This window comes from Brienomyrus brachyistius, chromosome 1 (assembly GCF_023856365.1).
Source record: "Brienomyrus brachyistius isolate T26 chromosome 1, BBRACH_0.4, whole genome shotgun sequence".
Taxonomy (NCBI): domain Eukaryota; kingdom Metazoa; phylum Chordata; class Actinopteri; order Osteoglossiformes; family Mormyridae; genus Brienomyrus; species Brienomyrus brachyistius.
The window spans coordinates 34,459,868-34,479,530 of NC_064533.1; the positions used below are offsets into that span (position 1 = coordinate 34,459,868).

A 19,663-nucleotide genomic window follows, 5' to 3' on the forward strand; every position below is an offset into this window, starting at 1 on the left:
AACACATCTTCTTCGCATAGAGTTTATCAGATTGTCAATTGTGGCCTGTGGAATGTTGGTCCACTCCTCTTCAATGGCTGTGCGAAGTTGTTGGATATTAGTGGGAACTGGTACACGCTGTCGTATACGCCGGTCAAGCACATCCCAAACATGCTCAACGGGTGACATGTCCGGTGAGTATGCTGGCCATGCAAGAACTGGGACATTTTCAGCTTCCAAGAACTGTGTACAGATCCTTGCAACATGGGGCCGTGCATTATCTGTCTGAGTGGCTGGTCTCAGACGATCTTGGAGGTGAACCTGCTGGATGTGGAGGTCCTGGGCTGGTGTGGTTACACGTGGTCTGCGGTTGTGAGGCCGGTTGGATGTACTGCCATATTCTCTGAAATGCCTTTGGAGACGGCTTATGGTTGAGAAATGAACATTCAATGCACGAGCAACAGATCTGGTTGACATTCCTGCTGTCCGCATGCCAATTGCACGCTCCCTCAATGCTTGTGGCATCTGTGGCATTTTGCTGTGAGACAAAACTGCACATTCCAGGGTGGCCTTTTATTGTGGGCAGTATAAGGTACACCTGTGCACTACCCATGATGTCAGATCAGCATCTTGATGTGGCACACCTGTGAGGTGGGATGGATTATCTCAGCAAAGCAGAAGTGCTCACTATCACACATTTAGACTGATTTGTGAGAAATGTTTGAGAGAAATGGTAATATTGTGTATCTGGAATGAATTGTAGATCTTTAAGTCCATCTCATGAAAAATGGGAGCAAAAACAAAAGTGTTGCGTTTATATTTTTGTTCAGTGTATATATATATATATATATATACACACACACTGCATATTTGTTGGTACATAAAAGGCATATATCTAAGAAATTAATTATTTCAGTATTCTGTAACTACATAATTTTTGAATGTGACCCCCAGTGCTGCTGATAGAAATGCAGAACAGAAAGGAAGGAAGAAAATTTTTTGTGCAAAAAAAACATTTCTTGTATTCTACCTTGAAAATGTGTGATAAAATAATCAGATATTTAATTCTGTGCAAACGTCTTAAATGTTTAAGGCTATGTATCTAGGTAGTAAGTTTATATTCACTCAGAAAAAAACACTATTTAGCAGAAGACATGCAAATTAACAATAACACAATAAGAAATAAAAATTTATTCCAGTTTCAGATGAACACCGCTTCAGTTCCCAATCCACTTTTCGGGGCATGTCAAGAATTCCATGTGTTTGTTAATTAATCAAAAAAAAAAATCAGTCAACTGATTGATTGATTAATTAACTCAATGAGATATTGATTATTCAAACATGGTAAAGTGGCTTAGTCAAAAAAATACACGATGGTTACTGCGACAGTCTGAGACATTTTGAAATTGCAGTAGCTGACCCTCTTTGACAGGCAGCAAGTTTTACACCAACACAAAAATCATTTAAAGATTATTGCCTAAGACTTTTGCAGAGAACTGTATGTTCACAATAAGTATATGAGTGATCTGTAGTTTATGCTTATATTATCAATTAACAAATATTTAAACAGGGGGCGGCATGGTGGTGCAGTGGTTAGCACTGTTGCCTCACACCCGGGTTCGAGTCCCCGCCTGGGTTACATGTGTGTGGAGTTTGCATGTTCTCCCCATGTCATCGTGGGGTTTCCTCCGGGTACTCCGATTTCCCCCCACAGTCCAAAGACATACTGAGGCTAATTGGAGTTGCTAAATTGCCCGTAGGTGTGCATGTGTGAGTGACTGGTGTGTGAGTGAATGGTGTGTGAGTGTGCCCTGTGATGGGCTGGCCCTCCATCCTGGGTTGTTCCCTGCCTCGTGCCCATTGCTTCCAGAATAGGCTCCGGACCCCCCGCGACCCAGTAGGATAAGCGTTTTGGAAAATGGATGGATGAAAATATTTAAACATATTTAGAAACATGTTGTAGTAGGAGAGAATACCTTTTGGATTAGAGCACTTTCCGTATTGACCATGCTGAAGCCATCACTAAGGGGTACATCAGCACCTGCATAAGAAAAATACAAAAAAGGTTTCTTCACATTAGATGGAATCAAATGGAAAGAGGAAGAAGAGGACACCAGTAACTATAGACATATATTCTGACTACCATACAATGTTAAAGAGACAGTTCACTACAAAACTAGGTTGTTATTCCAGCCCATCTAAAACATATTTTTTCATTGGATAGAGCACGGGCACCCTGGCAAGATCTTCTGCGCAGTGTTAGGATTGGTGTGTAGAGTTTGACAGATAAGAACAGTTCTTGCATTATACTGCTCACTACAAAGTCTGTGGATTATCTTGAGTGACCGGGTCATGATTTCTGGTAAGAGACACTGCTGGGTCTTTCAGTCCCATTATATTCTAGAGAAGACCAACATTTCTATGACCAACAGCTCCAAAGCTAGGCAACTTCCAGCAGAACAATATTATACCTAACAGCAGAGGTGGAAATTTTCCGTCCAGAAAGTACAAATCCAGACCAAGATTTTGTTCCAACCAACCAGTTGAGTACTCGTTATGCTCAACTGGGTGATTGGAACAAAATCTTGGTCTGGATTTGTACCTTCTGGTACCTACAGCCATCTCAAAGTCTTTGCATCTCACTTCGCTTGCCAAGAGAATCAAATTTCCTGATTGCCAGGGGTCTGCACTCCTACACTCCTACAAAATTATAGTTCGACTATAATTTTTTCGGCAGATTTTTCCCCTAACCAGCACTATTGCATATTTATCTTCTCAAAGATTTTTTACTTTTTAATCATGACAACATATCTCATTCGGTAACCAGTGAAGTAGCTGTTCATCGTAACAGTGGTGGCTTACACAGACAGCAGTCTGAAATGGTTTTGAATTTTGGGGAACAGTATTCAAGCGTGACAGGTATTGTTTTCGGCTGCCACAATGTCTACACAGCCGAAACACTGTACCTACACTGTACATACCATACCTTTGCTAGACCAATTCTGGATGTACTGTAAGATGTTGGTAACAGCATCTATGGACATGTTCATCATGGAAACAGGAATGTTAATTTGGGGGATGTTTCCTTGGATGGTGTTTGCAGTCCTAAAGTTGCAAAAACAAAGGCAAACAATGGGTTTTAATGGGTTCAGAAACACAGGTTATGCATTTCCATGCACAATCACACATACTAATTTATTGCCATAGAAACAAGGCTTGAGACACAGCGTTACTTTGATATTTATATATGTATTTAAGCTTGCATGTCAACACAAACCGGCATATACAGAAATACACACCAACCTACTGTGAAAAGGACTCTTAACACCCTTGACAAACTGGTCCTGCAACATTTACTAGCAGGTGCAATGTCAAAATCGTGCTAAATGAGAAGAGGCTTTGCGGGCACCACGCCTGCTTTTTAAGCCTGACATAAAAGCTTGCATTCTTATTCATACTTCACAAGGAAACACTTCCATAATAAAGTAAATGGCAAACTTTTAAAGAATCTAAAGTGAATGAAAGAATCAACAGTTATCGACACAGTACAAAAACACATTTACAAACTATAATGGCAGAACATGTGCCCTCTCTCATGACCTACCTCTTAATGCTGCTCAGCAGCATGGTCACCTCCTGCAGTTTGTCTTCTGCACTGGAAGGAATGAAAAGCTCAGGCAGGCCCAGAAGGGCATCCCAGATTAAACTGTCTGACTGGATTTGTTCAAATGCCAGTACTCCCCCACCAATGGCCTCCAGCAGCAACATAGGTTTGGTGAGGAGCAGATTGGCTGCCACCTTAAATTACAGAATACAGAGAATCAAAAAACAAACAAGTCATGCAAAATGTAATAATTATTCTTTTTTAATCATTACATTTCACTGTGACCATTTTCTAGGTAAGTGTATGAGTTGTTGGAAAGATGGATGACTCACATCTAACAAAACAACTAAGATATGATTCCATAAAGAATTTTGTGTTTATCTATTTGTATGAGAAACATTAATGTAAAGCAATATAAGTATTCAACCTATACAGAATCCATTAATTTTCTATACCCCCATATCCTATGGAGGGTCATAGAGGTCCAAAGCCTATCTCAGAAGTTACAAACTCAAGGCAGGGATTCTGGGGCACCTGAATCTATGTGGGGACTCTCCAATTAATTTCTAAGGGGAAAACTGTAATTGCGACATGACGACCTTAAACCCTACCCAGCCCTAACCTTAACCATAACTAACCAAACAAAATTTGAGTCTTTTGGTATTTTTACTTTTTTAATTGCAGTCACAGATCTTTGGGGGGACCTGAAAAATGCCCCCTTCCCCACAATGTCAAAATAATAGGTTTTTATTACATTGTTGGGGACGTTTGATGATATAAACCTAATACACACACCCAGATTAGGTATCTATCTTTGTGGGGACTCTCCATTCATTTTAATTGGCATACCCCTAATCCCAACTACACTGCCAGAAAAAAGAGTACCAATTTGTACCTTTGCTTGTCACTGGGGCTGTACACCTATTGTATGGTCTGCCAATTGTACCCTAGCTGTAGGTTAATGTACAATTGGCCGACCCATGAGGGCGCAGGCCCAGTGACAAGCAAAGGTACAAATTAGTTAAAGAAATTCTGATAGTGTATGAAAATCAAAACCACTACCCAATGCAACCAAACAAGATACAAGATGCTTATTTTTTATTTTTTGATTGCATTCACAAATAAAAAAAAAAAAGATTTCCATTGTGGGAACTGAAAAACGTTCCCCACAAGGTCAAAATAAGTGGTTTTTAATAACACTGTGGGAACATTTATTACAAAGTAATAAATACTTACATACACACATAAACACACACACACACACACACACATACAGATAGTCTGGCTACTCCAATTCAAACTCCATACAGTGATGCCAGGGCAAACACTTGAACCCATGTGAAACAAGAGTGCTAACCACTGCATCACTGTGCCTCTCCCCTCTGGACCAGAATGTAGCAGAAAAATATACTCAAGATATTCCTACTTTACCTGGTTCAGAGTTTGCAGGAATGCTTCCAGAAGTGTGTCACTGGAATTACAGAAGGATATCAAAGCAAAGGAGAAGGGATCCGAAGAACTTTGGTATGATGAATTGAGGGTAGACAGGACTACAGTACAAAGAGATTTCTTTAGGATGTTGACAGAGTCCTTCATTAGCACCTCCTTCGGGAAAAGAAACACACAATTTTGTGAAAAAGCATTATTTTTCCCATTTTGCATGAATTAGTTAATGCTTTAATTCATTTAATTTATTATACATAGCTTAGAATATCGATAATAGCTTATGTCACAGGCCAAGAACCAGTTTTGGTAACCGACAATCGGTCTGTCAGGTAGTGAGCTGACAGGAGGGCAAACCCATGTTATCCCTTCGGGCTATACCCAGCCAGTCCCCATGGGGAGAGACCTGGCCACCAAACCCTCACCTTCGTGCTCCCGCCCCAGGCCTGGCTACAGCGTGAGGCCTTGGTCTCCCCAATCCGGGCAGGGTAACAAATTTCTTATTTTTAATCATCACAGGAATCAAACTGAACTGCACTTAGTGATGCAGCACCATGACCAACTTACCTTGGGAGACCCTACCAGGGGTAACTGCCCCCAAAAATATGGCTCCCAGAATTACAGAAGTACCCAAACCCCTCCACCATCATAAGATGGCGATTCACCTTACTTTATTTTTCATTATGGAAATATGCAAGAATTCACCAAGGTGTTTGACAGCATTGTGAAAATTATACACACACACAGTGAATTTCTGGAACTTGAAAGCCTCTTAACCCGATTTGGACCTCAAACGGTTTGGTTGAGAAAAAGCTAGCCACAACTCGACTCAGAACTTGTCTTTGTATGTGTGGTTTTTCACATGTGTATTACTTTTATTTTGATTGTAAATGGGTTGATATGTTTAAATAGGCAATCATTTGGGGGTCTGGAATGGATTAAATTCATTGGGATTATTTATTATGGGGAAATACAACTTGGACCTCGACCAAATCGCAACTCGACCAGCCTTCTCGAATGAATTAAATTCTTGTTACAAGGTACCATTGTGTGGGTATACAAACACACACACACACACACAGACACACATATATTGTATATGGGATGGCTTACTGACACAGCAAGTGATCATAAAAAAGAGGTAACTATCCAGATGACCCACCTGATTTGTCAAAACGGTGTTGTTAATGACATTCATGATTGTCCACGTGAAATTTAATGGATCTTCCTGGCTGGAATCTTAAAAACACAACATTTATTTGAAAGTCAAAATCAGTGTTTCACTTTAAAAATTGAATACATCATATTTATACTTTTCTCTGAAATTAATGGGTCAGTTTGGTTAATCCATAACTTATCATCAAGTAACTTAGAGCTACAACTTTTGGATGGATGAAGTAAGCAGAACTAAACTGAGTATATGACTTAGGGATAGGCATCTCCATAACTTAGGCCGCTGCAATACAAGAATCCAATACAAAGATACATATGAAGGAACTACTAATGCAATATGATATGATTCACCCCTATTGCGATACAGTGCATTTTGATACAATTTGATTCAACATAATGTGATTCAACACAATACGATGCTATTCAAAAGAATATGATGCTATGCAATTCAATGTGGTACAGACAATTTGAAAGCAGTGGGGAACTAGAGATGAGAGAGCACGCTTGAGAAACAGGGGAATCAATCTAAATCTAAAATTACTGGTTACATTTCTGAATAATAAAGGCATAGGGCCTCTGCTACAAATGATATAGTAAAAAATCTGATTTTAACGATGCAAAGGTGTGAGAAACAATGCATCCCGAGTTCATCCCAAATTGTATCTGGCGCACACTTTTTAAGTGGGGGAATCACACCATAAATTTTAAGCTGGTGCACCGACTGAGTGGGTGAATCTTACCATCCTTAATGTGACTGAAAGCAATGTTGCTTGAAAACTAGCACTGTTATGTTACCTCACATCTTTAGAGTTCAGGGTACAAATCTTGTCTCTGTTATCTGTATGGAGCTCTTGTTGGGTTTCCTCTGAATGACCCAGTTTCCTCGTTCATTTCAAAAACATGCTAAGTGTTGTTTGTAGTGTGTCAGCATGTGCAGGTATGTGCCCTGGGATGGACTGACATCCTATACCTCGTGCCCTATACTGCCTAGGATAAAATCCACCCCCTCCCCCACAGGATTGTTCAGGACAAAAAGTTGATTTGGGGACTTTAAAAGATGACATATACAAAGTACATATAATATGTAGTTGAATTAATTTCTATGCAGTCTTTTTGTGCAAAGTTTACAAATTCAGAGACTGAAGACATACTTATGATGTTATCCCATATGTTCACAATCTGTGACTTGTCAGAGAATTCTTTCAGGGCAGAACGAACTAGACCTCCTTTCTGAGAACTGTCCAGGTGCAGGGACCTGAATGGCAGAAGTGAATCCCTAGAAAAGACAAACAAAGAGATCTGGTGTGTAATTAGCTTACATAAATCTCCCACCTTGTACGCGTCTTACAGTTCGGCGTCTGACTACCCTGTGTGTTTCATGCCTAATGTAGACTAATAAAGAGCGTGTTTTCTCCGGCAATGCCTCGGTCCACCTGACGCCACAATATTATATGTTATATATTGTTATATATTAGGTCTCATCATTGCGTTATATACTGTTATATATTAATTTTCCTTCAAAATAGGATTTGAAGACATACAAAGGCATTTTATGTAGCTTAAAGTGATACTGCCTAGGTTTTGTTGTGACTAACAAAACTAAGAAGAGCATACATTTCTGTTAAATTGAAGAAGCCAGACTATTTCCACATACACTTTGATGTCTGACTTCCCATCTTTAACATGTACTCATTCTGATGGCACTAGCTCAGTCACAAAAAAGAGTGTAGATAACAAGCATTCCACTGGAGTCATCAACCTCTGATCTCGCGTGAGAGAAACAGGTTTGCAGGGAGCGCTGGTTTGTGTTTGGAAAATAAATATGACTAACAAGCTGACCTTTATCATTTTTAATGTCATTTATAGTATAAAAATCCAGCTTTGTTGTCTTTTTTCCATTTCTATTGGTCAGTGGCGGAACAACTGCACACTGTTCACTGGACACTGAGGCAAAAATGAACCACACCTCCTCTTTCCAAATTCTCACTTAGGGCCTGCCATTGCCAGTTGCAGTAGTTGCATTTAAGTAGCCTTGAAATATCGTACCCATCACGTACTCCAGTAGTTAGCAAATTCCAAAAATACACGCCTGGACAACATAGTTTGACTACAAAACATTACAAACTATTACATTACAAAACTGTGTTGTACGAAATATTTTTTGTGTTACGACACCCACTGTAATTCTACACATAAAAATTATATACGTAAAAGATTACATGAGAGTAGCATGCCAAAAGCCTATGTAATATGCATGATATCAGTGCCTTATTACTCATGAATGCTTTGCATACATGTGAGATATGCACACCTACCAGTCCGCGCCTACTAGTAGTGCATAGTTCAATAGATCAATGTTACTAGGTATGACCAGTTACACAACAGTCACATGAACATGCCAAACAATGAAATTACTAATATTTTGTTCTGTAAGGAGGAATACAATGGCATTTCCTTTTAACAACAAATACTACTCTGTGGCCTTTGCTACTCATTTATTAAAAAACACCCACGTCCACCAGCAGATGAATAGTGCAATTATTTTTAACATGGTAGAGTGAAGACCAAAATTCAGTCTTTGCTTTAATCTGATAACTTAGCTGGCATTCATTCAGCAGTTGTAATGCGAACCACTGTTTTTTTTGCTGCCCCGTTTATCTGGGAGCTTTTTTTGTTTTTGTTAAAACTATATCTGAAATCCACTTTCATAAATAATTAGCCTTAAATGTAACCCACATCATTTAATTAGCCAGAGTATTCAGAGCTTCTTCATCTATCAGTTATATAGTTCAGCTACGTCACACATACTTTCAAAAACATTAACAAATGTATTCCGGGGTCCACTATTGCTACCAGCTTTGTTTATAATTTATGTCTGTTATTATCTCCTTAATTGTTTTCATTTACTCAGAATTTCTTTTTATACTATTAACTCAAATTAATATTTGCATAAATATTGATTTTTTAAAATCTTTCGTTATCTATGTGGAAAACTTCTATAAAGTGGTAATCAAGCTTAATTACTGCTGCATGTACACAGATCAGAGATATGTAAAAGCTGCCTTATTGAATCATCTTTAATTTAGTCATAATCCAGAAATGACAGCATATAACAATGGGTTGAGATACAGAAGTTCCTAGTAGATCCTCTCCTCTGCAGCAGTTAAATAAAATTACAGGTCAGATTTTAAACCAACTGACCATTTTTAACTTCTTTTAATGTGCAATAAAACGTTTTAGTCTTGTACCATCAATAGTCATAAATATTTAAATATTTATATACATAAGTAAATGTGAAAAAATGCAACTGCAATCTTTAAAGGATTACACGGGAAAGCCTACCTCAAAGAAGCCTCAGAATTTCCAAACATGCGGTTCATCGGACTCACTGGTTCATAGGATTTGTTGGCGCACACACTATCGGTGCTGCACAGCAGAGTCTGCAGAAAGGGGAAGAATCCCGCACTGGGAAGGTTCCGGGGGGCCACATAGCCTGCAGGTGGACAAAATCATCTATTGTCATATTAAGAAATCACCATCAAATGGAGTTTACCAAAAAATACAGAACAGCTATTACCCAAGTATATTCTCATTTTATAATTCATTTTTTCCTCCAAATGTTACATGTATCGTTCTTAATCTATATTTTGGTCTGTGGAGTTACCATTCTTGGTGTACAGCCCTGGGCTTCAGACATAAATGCACCTATTTATAAAATTTGCATATTGGGTTTGCTTATTTAAGTTTGTAAATTTTGAGTTCAGAGGTTAAACATCAAATTTGCAAGTGTGTCCTTTCCTATAAGTCATTTAAAGTGTAACTTGTTTTGAGGCTTACTCATTGATTGCCATTACTCTGACCATTTACTAATAAAATCATGAATTAATGCTGAATATCATACCAATATCATTGTACCATGTTTTCAAATAAACCACTAGTGATGAACATTAGTGGTCAGAATCTTTCCCTGTAAGCTGTTGCCATGGGCAAAAAAACACCCAAACCAAGCCAGTAGTAATGAAGTCTGAATATTTACTTTAAAATATCTCCACATTCAGTCCATCACATTATAAAGCTACAAATAATAAGCTACAGTAAACACAATTAACAGAAAGACAGTTGAACTGTATGTTTATTGGCAACCGAATACTGCAGAAATAATTTTTAAAATCCACAATCTTCAGTCACTTCACACAAACAAAAAAGCTTCCTTTTGTACTCACATGCGTTTTTCAATACTGGAGGGAATTTGGATCGGGTTATGGCCAAGATAATGAAGATTATAAGGGGCCATATTATCAAAGCCAGAGACCAGACCTGAAAAAATATATAATACTGAATGAAAAAATACTGTTACTGCATTTCTTCTTCGTAAAGTTCTTGTATCATTTTTCAACCAACTTCTAACCACTTATCCTAGATAGCGTCACAGGGGAGCTTGGACCATATCTTAAGCAACAAGATTGGATACACCCTGTGTAGGATCCCAATCCATTACGGGGCTCATACACAAGGAGCAACATAGAAAACCAAATGAAACACTGACAATACAAGATGAACTTCATTTACTCCAGGCACTCAGAGCAGCAGTGGGAGCCAAACCCCAGTCCATGGAGGTGTGAGCCTAGAGTGCTACTTAGAGTTCTGTGTGGGCCTGAAGTTAAAGCCCGCGCGAGGCCGACCTTGACACTGAACCCAACACAGCCAAAACAGTAACTAGCAAATCTAAAACCCGAAACCGTAATTGTGGAAATATTATTCATATACATAAACGGAGACCGTCTATAGAATGCTGTCGGCGTATAAACCGTGAGACAGAACACGTCTCTTCATTTTTTACCCTCTAAACACAACACTTCTATACCTCTCCATGTGGCATTTTTTACCCTCTAGACATGATAAAATTCAAGTGTTTAGGCTATGGAACTCCAAAAGAGTCATTAATGCCTTAACTTACAAGTTGTCTTAAGACTACATGCAAATATAGAAGGTCATTAGGGCCAAAATGTCTTAAACTTATGGAACATCAAACAGGTCAAAAACAAGTGAATTTTAACACATAGAATATGTGCAGCATACACGTTAACTATGTGTTGTTAACATGTAGTCTACATGCATTCTAATTAAAATTAACGCGTAGAATATGCATAGAATATAGGTTAACCTGTTAACTACGTGTTGTTAATGTATGGAACGCCAAATAGGTCAAAAACATGTAACATGTAAACATACGCATAGAATACACGTTAATAACACGTAGTTAACGTGTTTGTTAACGTGTATTCTGCATGCAGTAACGTATAGTTAGCGTGGATTCTACGCGTGAAAAATTAGAATTGCGAAGAATAAAAATAGTGACCAGCTACTATGGATCAAAAAGCTTATTCTTGTACAAATACTGTTTAAATATTTCGCTTATAGTAATGAAGAAGTCCGCTTACAGTATTCATTTTGGGGGTTTAATACATGACAACATACGGAACAAAATAGAATTACAGTGCTTATTTATTTTTAACGTTACTTTGATAAGCCTACTTTAATGCCTTTCAGTAACCCGTGTGCTTCTGACTAGCTACCCAAGGCTAATGCTAGAAAACATGACGGGAAAAAGAAAGTCATTTTCACTCAGTATTAAACGAACTTTCCAGCGCTCTAACACCTATATCTCACGGTTTATATCCCGATGGCATTCCATATATTTATTCCATTGCTAGCTGGATACTTGCTATGTAGCTGGTAAACGGGGGAGAAAGGGTGTTAAGTGGCGGCATGCAAAATGCGAACAAGCTAATGTTCCACTTACCGAACGCAAATAATGGTTTGCATATTTTAATAAATGAAGCCGATCGTGCCTGAAGTTAAAGAATAAAAAAACTTGACCCGAACCTGGTATGAAACCCAATACGAATTAGGTCGCAGACCTCTACATACACCTACTGAGCCACTATGCCACACAACAGGGGAAGCTGTTAATTGTGTCTCAACCGACAAAAGGTCTAAAAAAGTAGATGAAGGAAACCTAGGATTTCATAACAAAAAAAGTATTTGAATTATTGAATAATAACGATGTTTATAAAACGTTAATTATTTCAGCACATTAACATGGTTAAAAATAACATAGACATAATTAAAACAACAATAATCTAATATTTTTTAACTGATTTCAGTTAATATAGAAGGCAGATAGAAAGACAGAATGATGGGACATTTACTTACAGGCTGCCTATAAACGCTCAAGGCGTTTTTCCAAAGCAGAAGTCGCAGTTGCTGAAAAAATCTGGCCATTTGAGGACGGGCAGCTACAAACACACAGAGAAACGTCCGTTACCTTTAACCATAAATTGTAATGTTAATCAATATCAGTTCATTATCAATAGTTATATTGTCAGCAAAAAACGGTACAACCCAGGTACAATTTTGTTCCCTAAGGTACAAATAAGATCAATGTACCCTCGATGGTACACAAATGTTCATCAGAGTCTGAACTTAAAAGGCTCCTTTACCTACTGCTGTGGTACAACTTGAGGGTACAGCCCTAGTCACAAGTATTTGTACCCTCAGAGTACAAAGTGTATGACTGAATTCAAATAGACCTAATATGATTTCACAAATAAAATTACAAATGAGTGGCCAGTGTTATTACAAATTTAAATTAATTTACTAGTATTGTACAGGAAGACCATCACACGAAAGATCAACAAATACTTTTAAATAAATTTTTAAAAAGTTTTATATCTTAAACCAAATTCCATTTTGTTCATATATATAACATGTATTCATACCGGTACTTTTTAGTATAAGGTCACGTTTCACATGATTCACTCTGGACCGCATGCAGAGGGGCACAGGTGGCATATACCCCGAAATCTTAAATATTTACTGTGCCAACCCCCCACCCCCGGAATGATAGCTCTGGAATTAGAGTTCAGGTAACTTCATGTCAATTATAACTTACAATGTTAACATCACCTTTAAATGAAATTCGCATGCTTGTTTCGATTTTGTAAAATCGACAAAATCAACAGCAATCACATTAATTATTAATTAAAACCATAGTAAGTTCTCGGTTCTCTGTAAATGAAAAGGCATAGTGTGCATGTTATCTTATTCTATTAATATAGGCGACCTTAAAGAAAATGAGATATGATTTACCGAGTTTACTTCCTTGAGAGAAATGGTCAGCGACACCCAACGAGGTCTGTTGAGTCCGACGACTGCATGTCTTGACGTATCACGAAGTAGAATTTTCTTTTAATAAAGTTTCCAAAACGAAAGAAAAACAGAAATATAATGAACGCCACACAGCTCTCAAGAAATATTGCAAAATGTGTTATAGCGACAGTACTGCCGCCTCTGTTATGCTAGTTAGAAGGGGTGTGGGTATCTGTGTGTTTGAGCGTTTGTCTGTAGGCTGTCTTTTCCGCATAACTATATCATACTCAATACTGCCACGAACTCCAAATGCTCATATTATACAACAGCAGGATGCGATAACTCACCATCCTTTAAAAGTTACCGAAAAACGAAGGATCGGGGCTATATGAGTGACTTAGGACCTAAGGAAAAAAAAAACCTTAACACATTCGTCTGCATCGCTATACAACGGACTATAAACAGGAATTAATCATTTTTATATTACACTGAGCGTATGCTGTTTTTGAGGTTAGGTGGGTAGTACAGTTTTATTTTTTTATTCTGCCTCCTCTGTATACTTGCGGAGTTTGCAGACTCTACCCATGTCAGGACTCATTGGTCTGACATTCAGTTTAGTTAACTGGACCATGGAAAAAATTGATTGATTGATTATGGAGAAAATGGGGGAAATTATTAATTAATCAATTAATCAGTCAATCAATGAATCAAGTACAATTTTCTGTTTCACTCATTTGTCAATTTATTGGTGTGTGTCTCTATATAATAAATTATATAATTTTATATATGATTAAGTGTGTGTGTGTGCGTATATGTGTATATGTGTATATATATATATATATATATATATATATATATATATTTTTATCTATTTATTTATTTATTTTATTTATTTTTTTTAAACAAATGGGGGTTTAGGTTACATTCAATAATTGTAGGAATCAGTGAAAGGAAGTGAAACAGGAATGGCAGGATATCATGACTCAGACTCAGAGTTCACAGACCTTCATAGACGTAATCTGTAATATAAAGCATCCCAACCTGGGCCATGCGTCCTCAAAAAATGTTGCCTGTCTAGTGGTCCCTGAAGACCGGGTTGGAAAACACTGACCTAAAGGAAAGCCATGTGACACAGGGGGAATATGTAAATCTCACACATACAGAGGAGAGGTGGGATCTGCAACCCCCAACCCTGAAGGTGCAAAGCAGCACTGCTACAAGCTATTGGACCATAACAGTAAATCGTGAGACAGAAGTGTTAGAGCCGCTGGAAAGGGTCACCCCACAGAATACTGAAGCAGATAGCTATGCATAACCAAAATAAGCAATTTATTAAATTTAATGTACAGTATCTATTAAAAGCATTAGGGATACTGTTCAGTACTTTCCAATAAAGATTTAAAATGCACGAGGCTACTGATTGTCTGGCGATAAGCATTTTCCTGTCTGTGTAAGAATGGTGCTTGATAGAATCATAAAGCATTTTTGAAATAGTAGGTGTGGCATTGTTGTCTTTCCATGGTGAACGTCAGCATAAAAGTAGCTAAGCCCAGTCAATGAACTGTGAAACTTTTGTGAAAATAATGTACCTTCTATTGTTTGTATCCTTTGGTTTAGTTGCAAAAGCAGCCATTCATATAACAGTCATTCTTTGATTTGTCTTCCTTTGTTAATTGCTAATGGAGAGCAGGGAGAGAACATGCTTTGTATGTATGGGATCCTGGTTTCAACCACCAGTTTTTCCATCCTGATCTCTTGGGGAACCAGTGCGCAGCTCTGCAGGTTTGAGTGCTGTGCCAAAGCGTTACAGATTAGTTAACAATCTTCATCTGAATATGTTTATTTGATTGTAGTATTGTCTTACACTGCTCATAATTTCCACATACAAACGGGTTGGATAGAATAAATAAATAAATCATAAATTCAATATTGTATTCTGGTAGAATACTCAGATCATGTACCTTATTCAGAATACTTATTCAGAAGGAATGGGTAATTTTACATTCAGCAAAACATTATGACCACCCCCATATTACATGAATAACATTGACAATCTTGTTACAAACAACATATGTGAAGGTCTGGGATATATTATACAGTAAGCCAGCATTTCATACTTGTAATCAACATGTTAACTGCAAAACAAATGGGCATGAGTAAAGGTCGGAGTGACTAGATGAGAGTCAAATCATCACAGCCAGACAACTGAGCCAGTACTACAATGTACTCCCCACTGGAGTACAGTCTGGGGGCTGTTTTTTTTTTATTCTCCTCCTCTCTCCTCATGTTATTCTGTTTCTTTTCTTCTCTCTGTTTGCCCCTGTCTCCCGACCTGTCTACCCCCTACTGTGATGTTTGTGTATATGTATGGTCGGGTTGATGGCCAGTTTTTTCGCTGGTACTTGTGACTAGTGACATGGTGTATTGCAACAGCAATAAAGGGTTCTCATCTCATCTCAGAGCATCTCTGAAATGACAAGACTTGGGGGTCTTCATGGTCGGCTGTGGTTAGTACCTACTAAGAGTGGGAGGAGGGAAAAACCACAAACTGCCAACAGAGTGTTAGGAAGTCAAGACTTGTCCATGTAAGATGTGATCAAAGGCTATCATGTCTGGTACATACCAACAAAAGGACTACTACTAATAATGCTCATAGGAGTGATGTGTCACAACACACAGGGCATTGACCTCAGCTCCACACAGGCCTGTGTAGCTGAGGATTGGGCTTGTCAGTCCAACTCACCCCACAGATGTTTGACATGATGCAACAGAAAATGGTATTCATTGGACCAGGTGACCTTTTTCTATTTCCCCAAGCTCCGGTTCAGATGCTTTTGTTAGCATTGTAGGTGTTTTTAACAGTGGACAGGGATTTCATGAACTATCTGAATACGTAAAGCCAGTACTTCGACCTCACCCGACACATAAAACAGCTTTCAGACAATGACATTAATCCTCATATTCAAAACCATACTTGTTTACCTTTTAAATACTACTGCATTCTTTACTTGGTATTTCACCTCCTACACACTTTCGGTAGGCAGTCTTTGTCATTACTATGAACTGTGATACTAAGTTGTACTATTACTTGTGTAGTCAATTTTTGGATCTATGGAGGCCTAAAATCTTCGGAACAAATAACAGCATGACTAATTAGAATGCTTCCTCTTTCACGTCAGTGTCTGATTACAAATAAAAGGAAGAGGACAAAATACCCACTTAACATATGGAAGTAATTTTAAATATAAAATTTTACACTTATGAATATGGACCATAAAGTGAAAAAGACACCTGCAACATAGGCATTTGAAACATCTATTTTCCAAATCGCTTGCATTTGAAACATTTTTAACATAAAAAGCATGTCAACTTGCAAAGCAATCTGTCTTTTGCTTCACACAACCATTGGCTGTTGCGATCGCCCGGTGGGCAGGAAGGCAGCGAAGCCATGGAGTCAGGAATAGGGGTTTTGTTCCTCAAAAAGACAGGGCAGGGTACAGCACGATAAACAACATTAAGGACAGACCTGGGGAAACAGACTTGAACGCGGACTGAAATACACAAGACAAGCCGAAATAACAGGAAACAGGTGATCGCAATCAGGGCAGCACACGTGGTTAATGAGGGGGCGTGACACACACGAGGGCTGGACGTGCAGGTCATGACATGGCTTTTTAATAGCAGAGCTATTAATTTTGTAATTATCTTCAGCTCCTTGTTGGCTTCAAATTCAAGATAATATAAATAAATTCAAATAAAGCATACATTTGTCATAAAATAATAAAAAAATTCTCAGTCTCAACATTTCATATGTTGTCTTTGTTTTATTTTTAATTAAATATGGATTTATATGAATAACAAATTGGGCGTGGCACAGTGGTGCAGTGATGCTGTTGACCCACATCTCTGGAATGTGGGTTGAAGTCCCTGCCAGGCTTCCATGTGTGTACTTTACATGTTCTCCCCATGTCCTCATGGGGTGTTCTCCAGATACTCTGGTTTCCCCTCCCCACACTCCAAAATCATGCTGAGGCTAATTGGGGTTGTCAGATCGTGAATGGTGTGTGTAGGTATGCCCTGTGATCCTGGGCCAGGATAGGCTCCGGACCCCCCATGACCCTGAAGAGGATAAGCAGTTTCAGAAAATGGCTGGATGATTTACAAATCATTATGTTCTGCTTTTATTAATTTTTTATTTATATTTCCAAACTTTTTTGGAAATTGGGTTGTAGATTCCCATATATTACGTTAAAACTGAAAAGAAGGAGAAATACAACCTGTTACATGATTAAAGTTTACTGGAGTTCATTGTACAGAGGTGAACTTTCTCATACTTCACTCGACTATGGAAGTCTACGGTACTCTTTGGAGATTACAGCATGACACATGTCACAACCACTGGAATGTGATACAACTTGAAAGGTTTGTGAGCTCACAAACATTCGTCAGTGTTCAGTAGATGCTTATTGTTCTTGTATGTTTTATTCCAGGAACTGTTGTCAAAGTTTCATACAGCACCTCAATACAAGAAAACAGGTCTTTAATACATAAAAACCTCAATACATACATTACCTCAATATAGAAAAAAATGTATAAAAATATGTATAAATTTTCCTGTTTCAGTCATTTTTATTCCCTAATCACCACAGAAGAAACGCCAAGTGAAGATTTAGAAGTATAGGGAACTACATAAATTCTCATATTATTTAAATTATGGTTTCAAAACAGATTTAACCAATCAAAAAATATCAAGGCTCAAAATTCAATTTGATTACTTTAAAATCCTCTTCATCTATAGATTATTTTACTATAGGACATGAGACAACAATTCTTTGATCAATATAGCTATTCATCTCTCAGTCTTTAATCTTAGAGTCACATGGAGAATCTGTCAGGCAGCGCCGGTCACAAGGCAGGGTTACACCTCAGATGAGGCAGCAAATTAGTTTCCACAAATTTGTTTCCTGCTACATTAAATCAAGTATTTAATTTTTTCAAACAAAACTGCATATTCTTGGTCTTGCAATGTTGTTATTGACCATTTGTATTCTACCATTATGAAGTATTCGGCCCATCACAACCTTCAAAAAGTGTCTTCTGAGATCCATTTCTTCTGAGGACACCTCAGCTAACATCTTACCATTGACCCTCACAAGTTCACTATCTTTGCTGACTTTTCCTTTGAAAAAGAGTCAAGCTTCACTTGACTCTACTGCATGATCTATTCTCATATTTGTCAATTAGATTTAATTCCCACTTTAGTGTCATGGTGTCATTTATTTGTATAGTTAATCTGTTGTTAGGGTCAAAGCTATCTTCTGCTTCTTAATTGGAAGCTTACCATAGCCAGGGCTGGATGTATCTTTTCAGTGGCATTTCTTAAGGGTTCTCTCTTCTCGGCAGATTTTGCTGACAAAAGAGAGGGGGGTCCCCCTTGGCAGATTTCACTGACTGCGGCGAGGCGGTCAGCAGATTTCGAGGACTGGGGACTTTTTCTGGGCACTAGGCAGCTGCCTACAGTAGTTTGCCTATGCTTAGATCTGGCCCTGAGCATCGCAGCACTTATAACTTTTTTCCTTGACATCTATATTCTTGAAATGAATAACCTTTCTGAACTATACAGTATGTCACTCTGGACAAATGGACAGAATATGTGGAATTTAGATATTGTCATGCCTCATTTGTTGATCTTCTAGACAAATTAGACACATCTACTAGGTGTCAGGATCTGCCACTGCCAGTCCTGTCATGTTCCCATTTGGCTAAAAGATGTTGCTGGCCATCCCAGCTGTTCCTAAACATTCCCAGGCTAGTATTTCAATTACTCACACCTGTAACCAATCTGTGGTTCTTTACCTGAGTACATATGTTTCTGCCCCTGCCCTGTTATGCCGTTGCTCATTGTTGTGGCTGTGTGTTCATTTCCACTCATGATTTATTGGTGTTAGTGTTCTTTGTTACTGTTAAGGACATAAGAACGTAAGAAATTTACAAACGAGAGGAGGCCATTTGGCCCATCAAGTTTGTTTGGGGAGAATTTAACTAATAGCTCAGAGTTGTTAAAATTTTCTGTAGCTCTTATTTGAAGTAACCCAGGGTTTTATCTTGCGCTACACTAGCAGGAAGACTATTCCATACTCTAACTACACGCTGTGTAAAGAAGTACTTCCTCAAATTCATTTTAAAATGTTCTCCCTCTAATTTCCACTTATGGCCACAAGTTCTAGTATTTAAACTAATATTGAAATAGACATTTGGCTGAACAGCATCCGGACCTGTTAGAATCTTATGTACCTGGATCATGTCCCCTCT

The 19,663-nt window shown here is 38.2% G+C and overlaps 1 protein-coding gene across 2 annotated transcripts in view; it reads right to left on the reverse strand.

Moving 5' to 3' along the window:
* abca12 (ATP-binding cassette, sub-family A (ABC1), member 12) overlaps positions 1 to 13,604 on the reverse strand; it is a 66,390-nt gene extending 52,786 nt beyond the window's left edge. The window contains exons 1-10 of one of the 2 annotated variants that reach the window (XM_049005986.1): positions 13,352 to 13,604; positions 12,416 to 12,498; positions 10,423 to 10,516; positions 9,542 to 9,692; positions 7,351 to 7,475; positions 6,189 to 6,265; positions 5,015 to 5,188; positions 3,584 to 3,777; positions 2,966 to 3,084; positions 1,956 to 2,020 (exon numbers count right to left, since the gene is read on the reverse strand). In XM_049005986.1, the coding sequence (XP_048861943.1) occupies positions 1,956 to 2,020; positions 2,966 to 3,084; positions 3,584 to 3,777; positions 5,015 to 5,188; positions 6,189 to 6,265; positions 7,351 to 7,475; positions 9,542 to 9,692; positions 10,423 to 10,516; positions 12,416 to 12,484 (1,068 nt within the window). In that variant the 5' untranslated portion in view covers positions 12,485 to 12,498; positions 13,352 to 13,604. The remainder of the gene's footprint in view (positions 1 to 1,955; positions 2,021 to 2,965; positions 3,085 to 3,583; positions 3,778 to 5,014; positions 5,189 to 6,188; positions 6,266 to 7,350; positions 7,476 to 9,541; positions 9,693 to 10,422; positions 10,517 to 12,415; positions 12,499 to 13,351) is intronic. The other variant, XM_049005987.1, reaches the window with a different exon arrangement.
* Between the last annotated feature and the right edge of the window lie 6,059 nt (positions 13,605 to 19,663).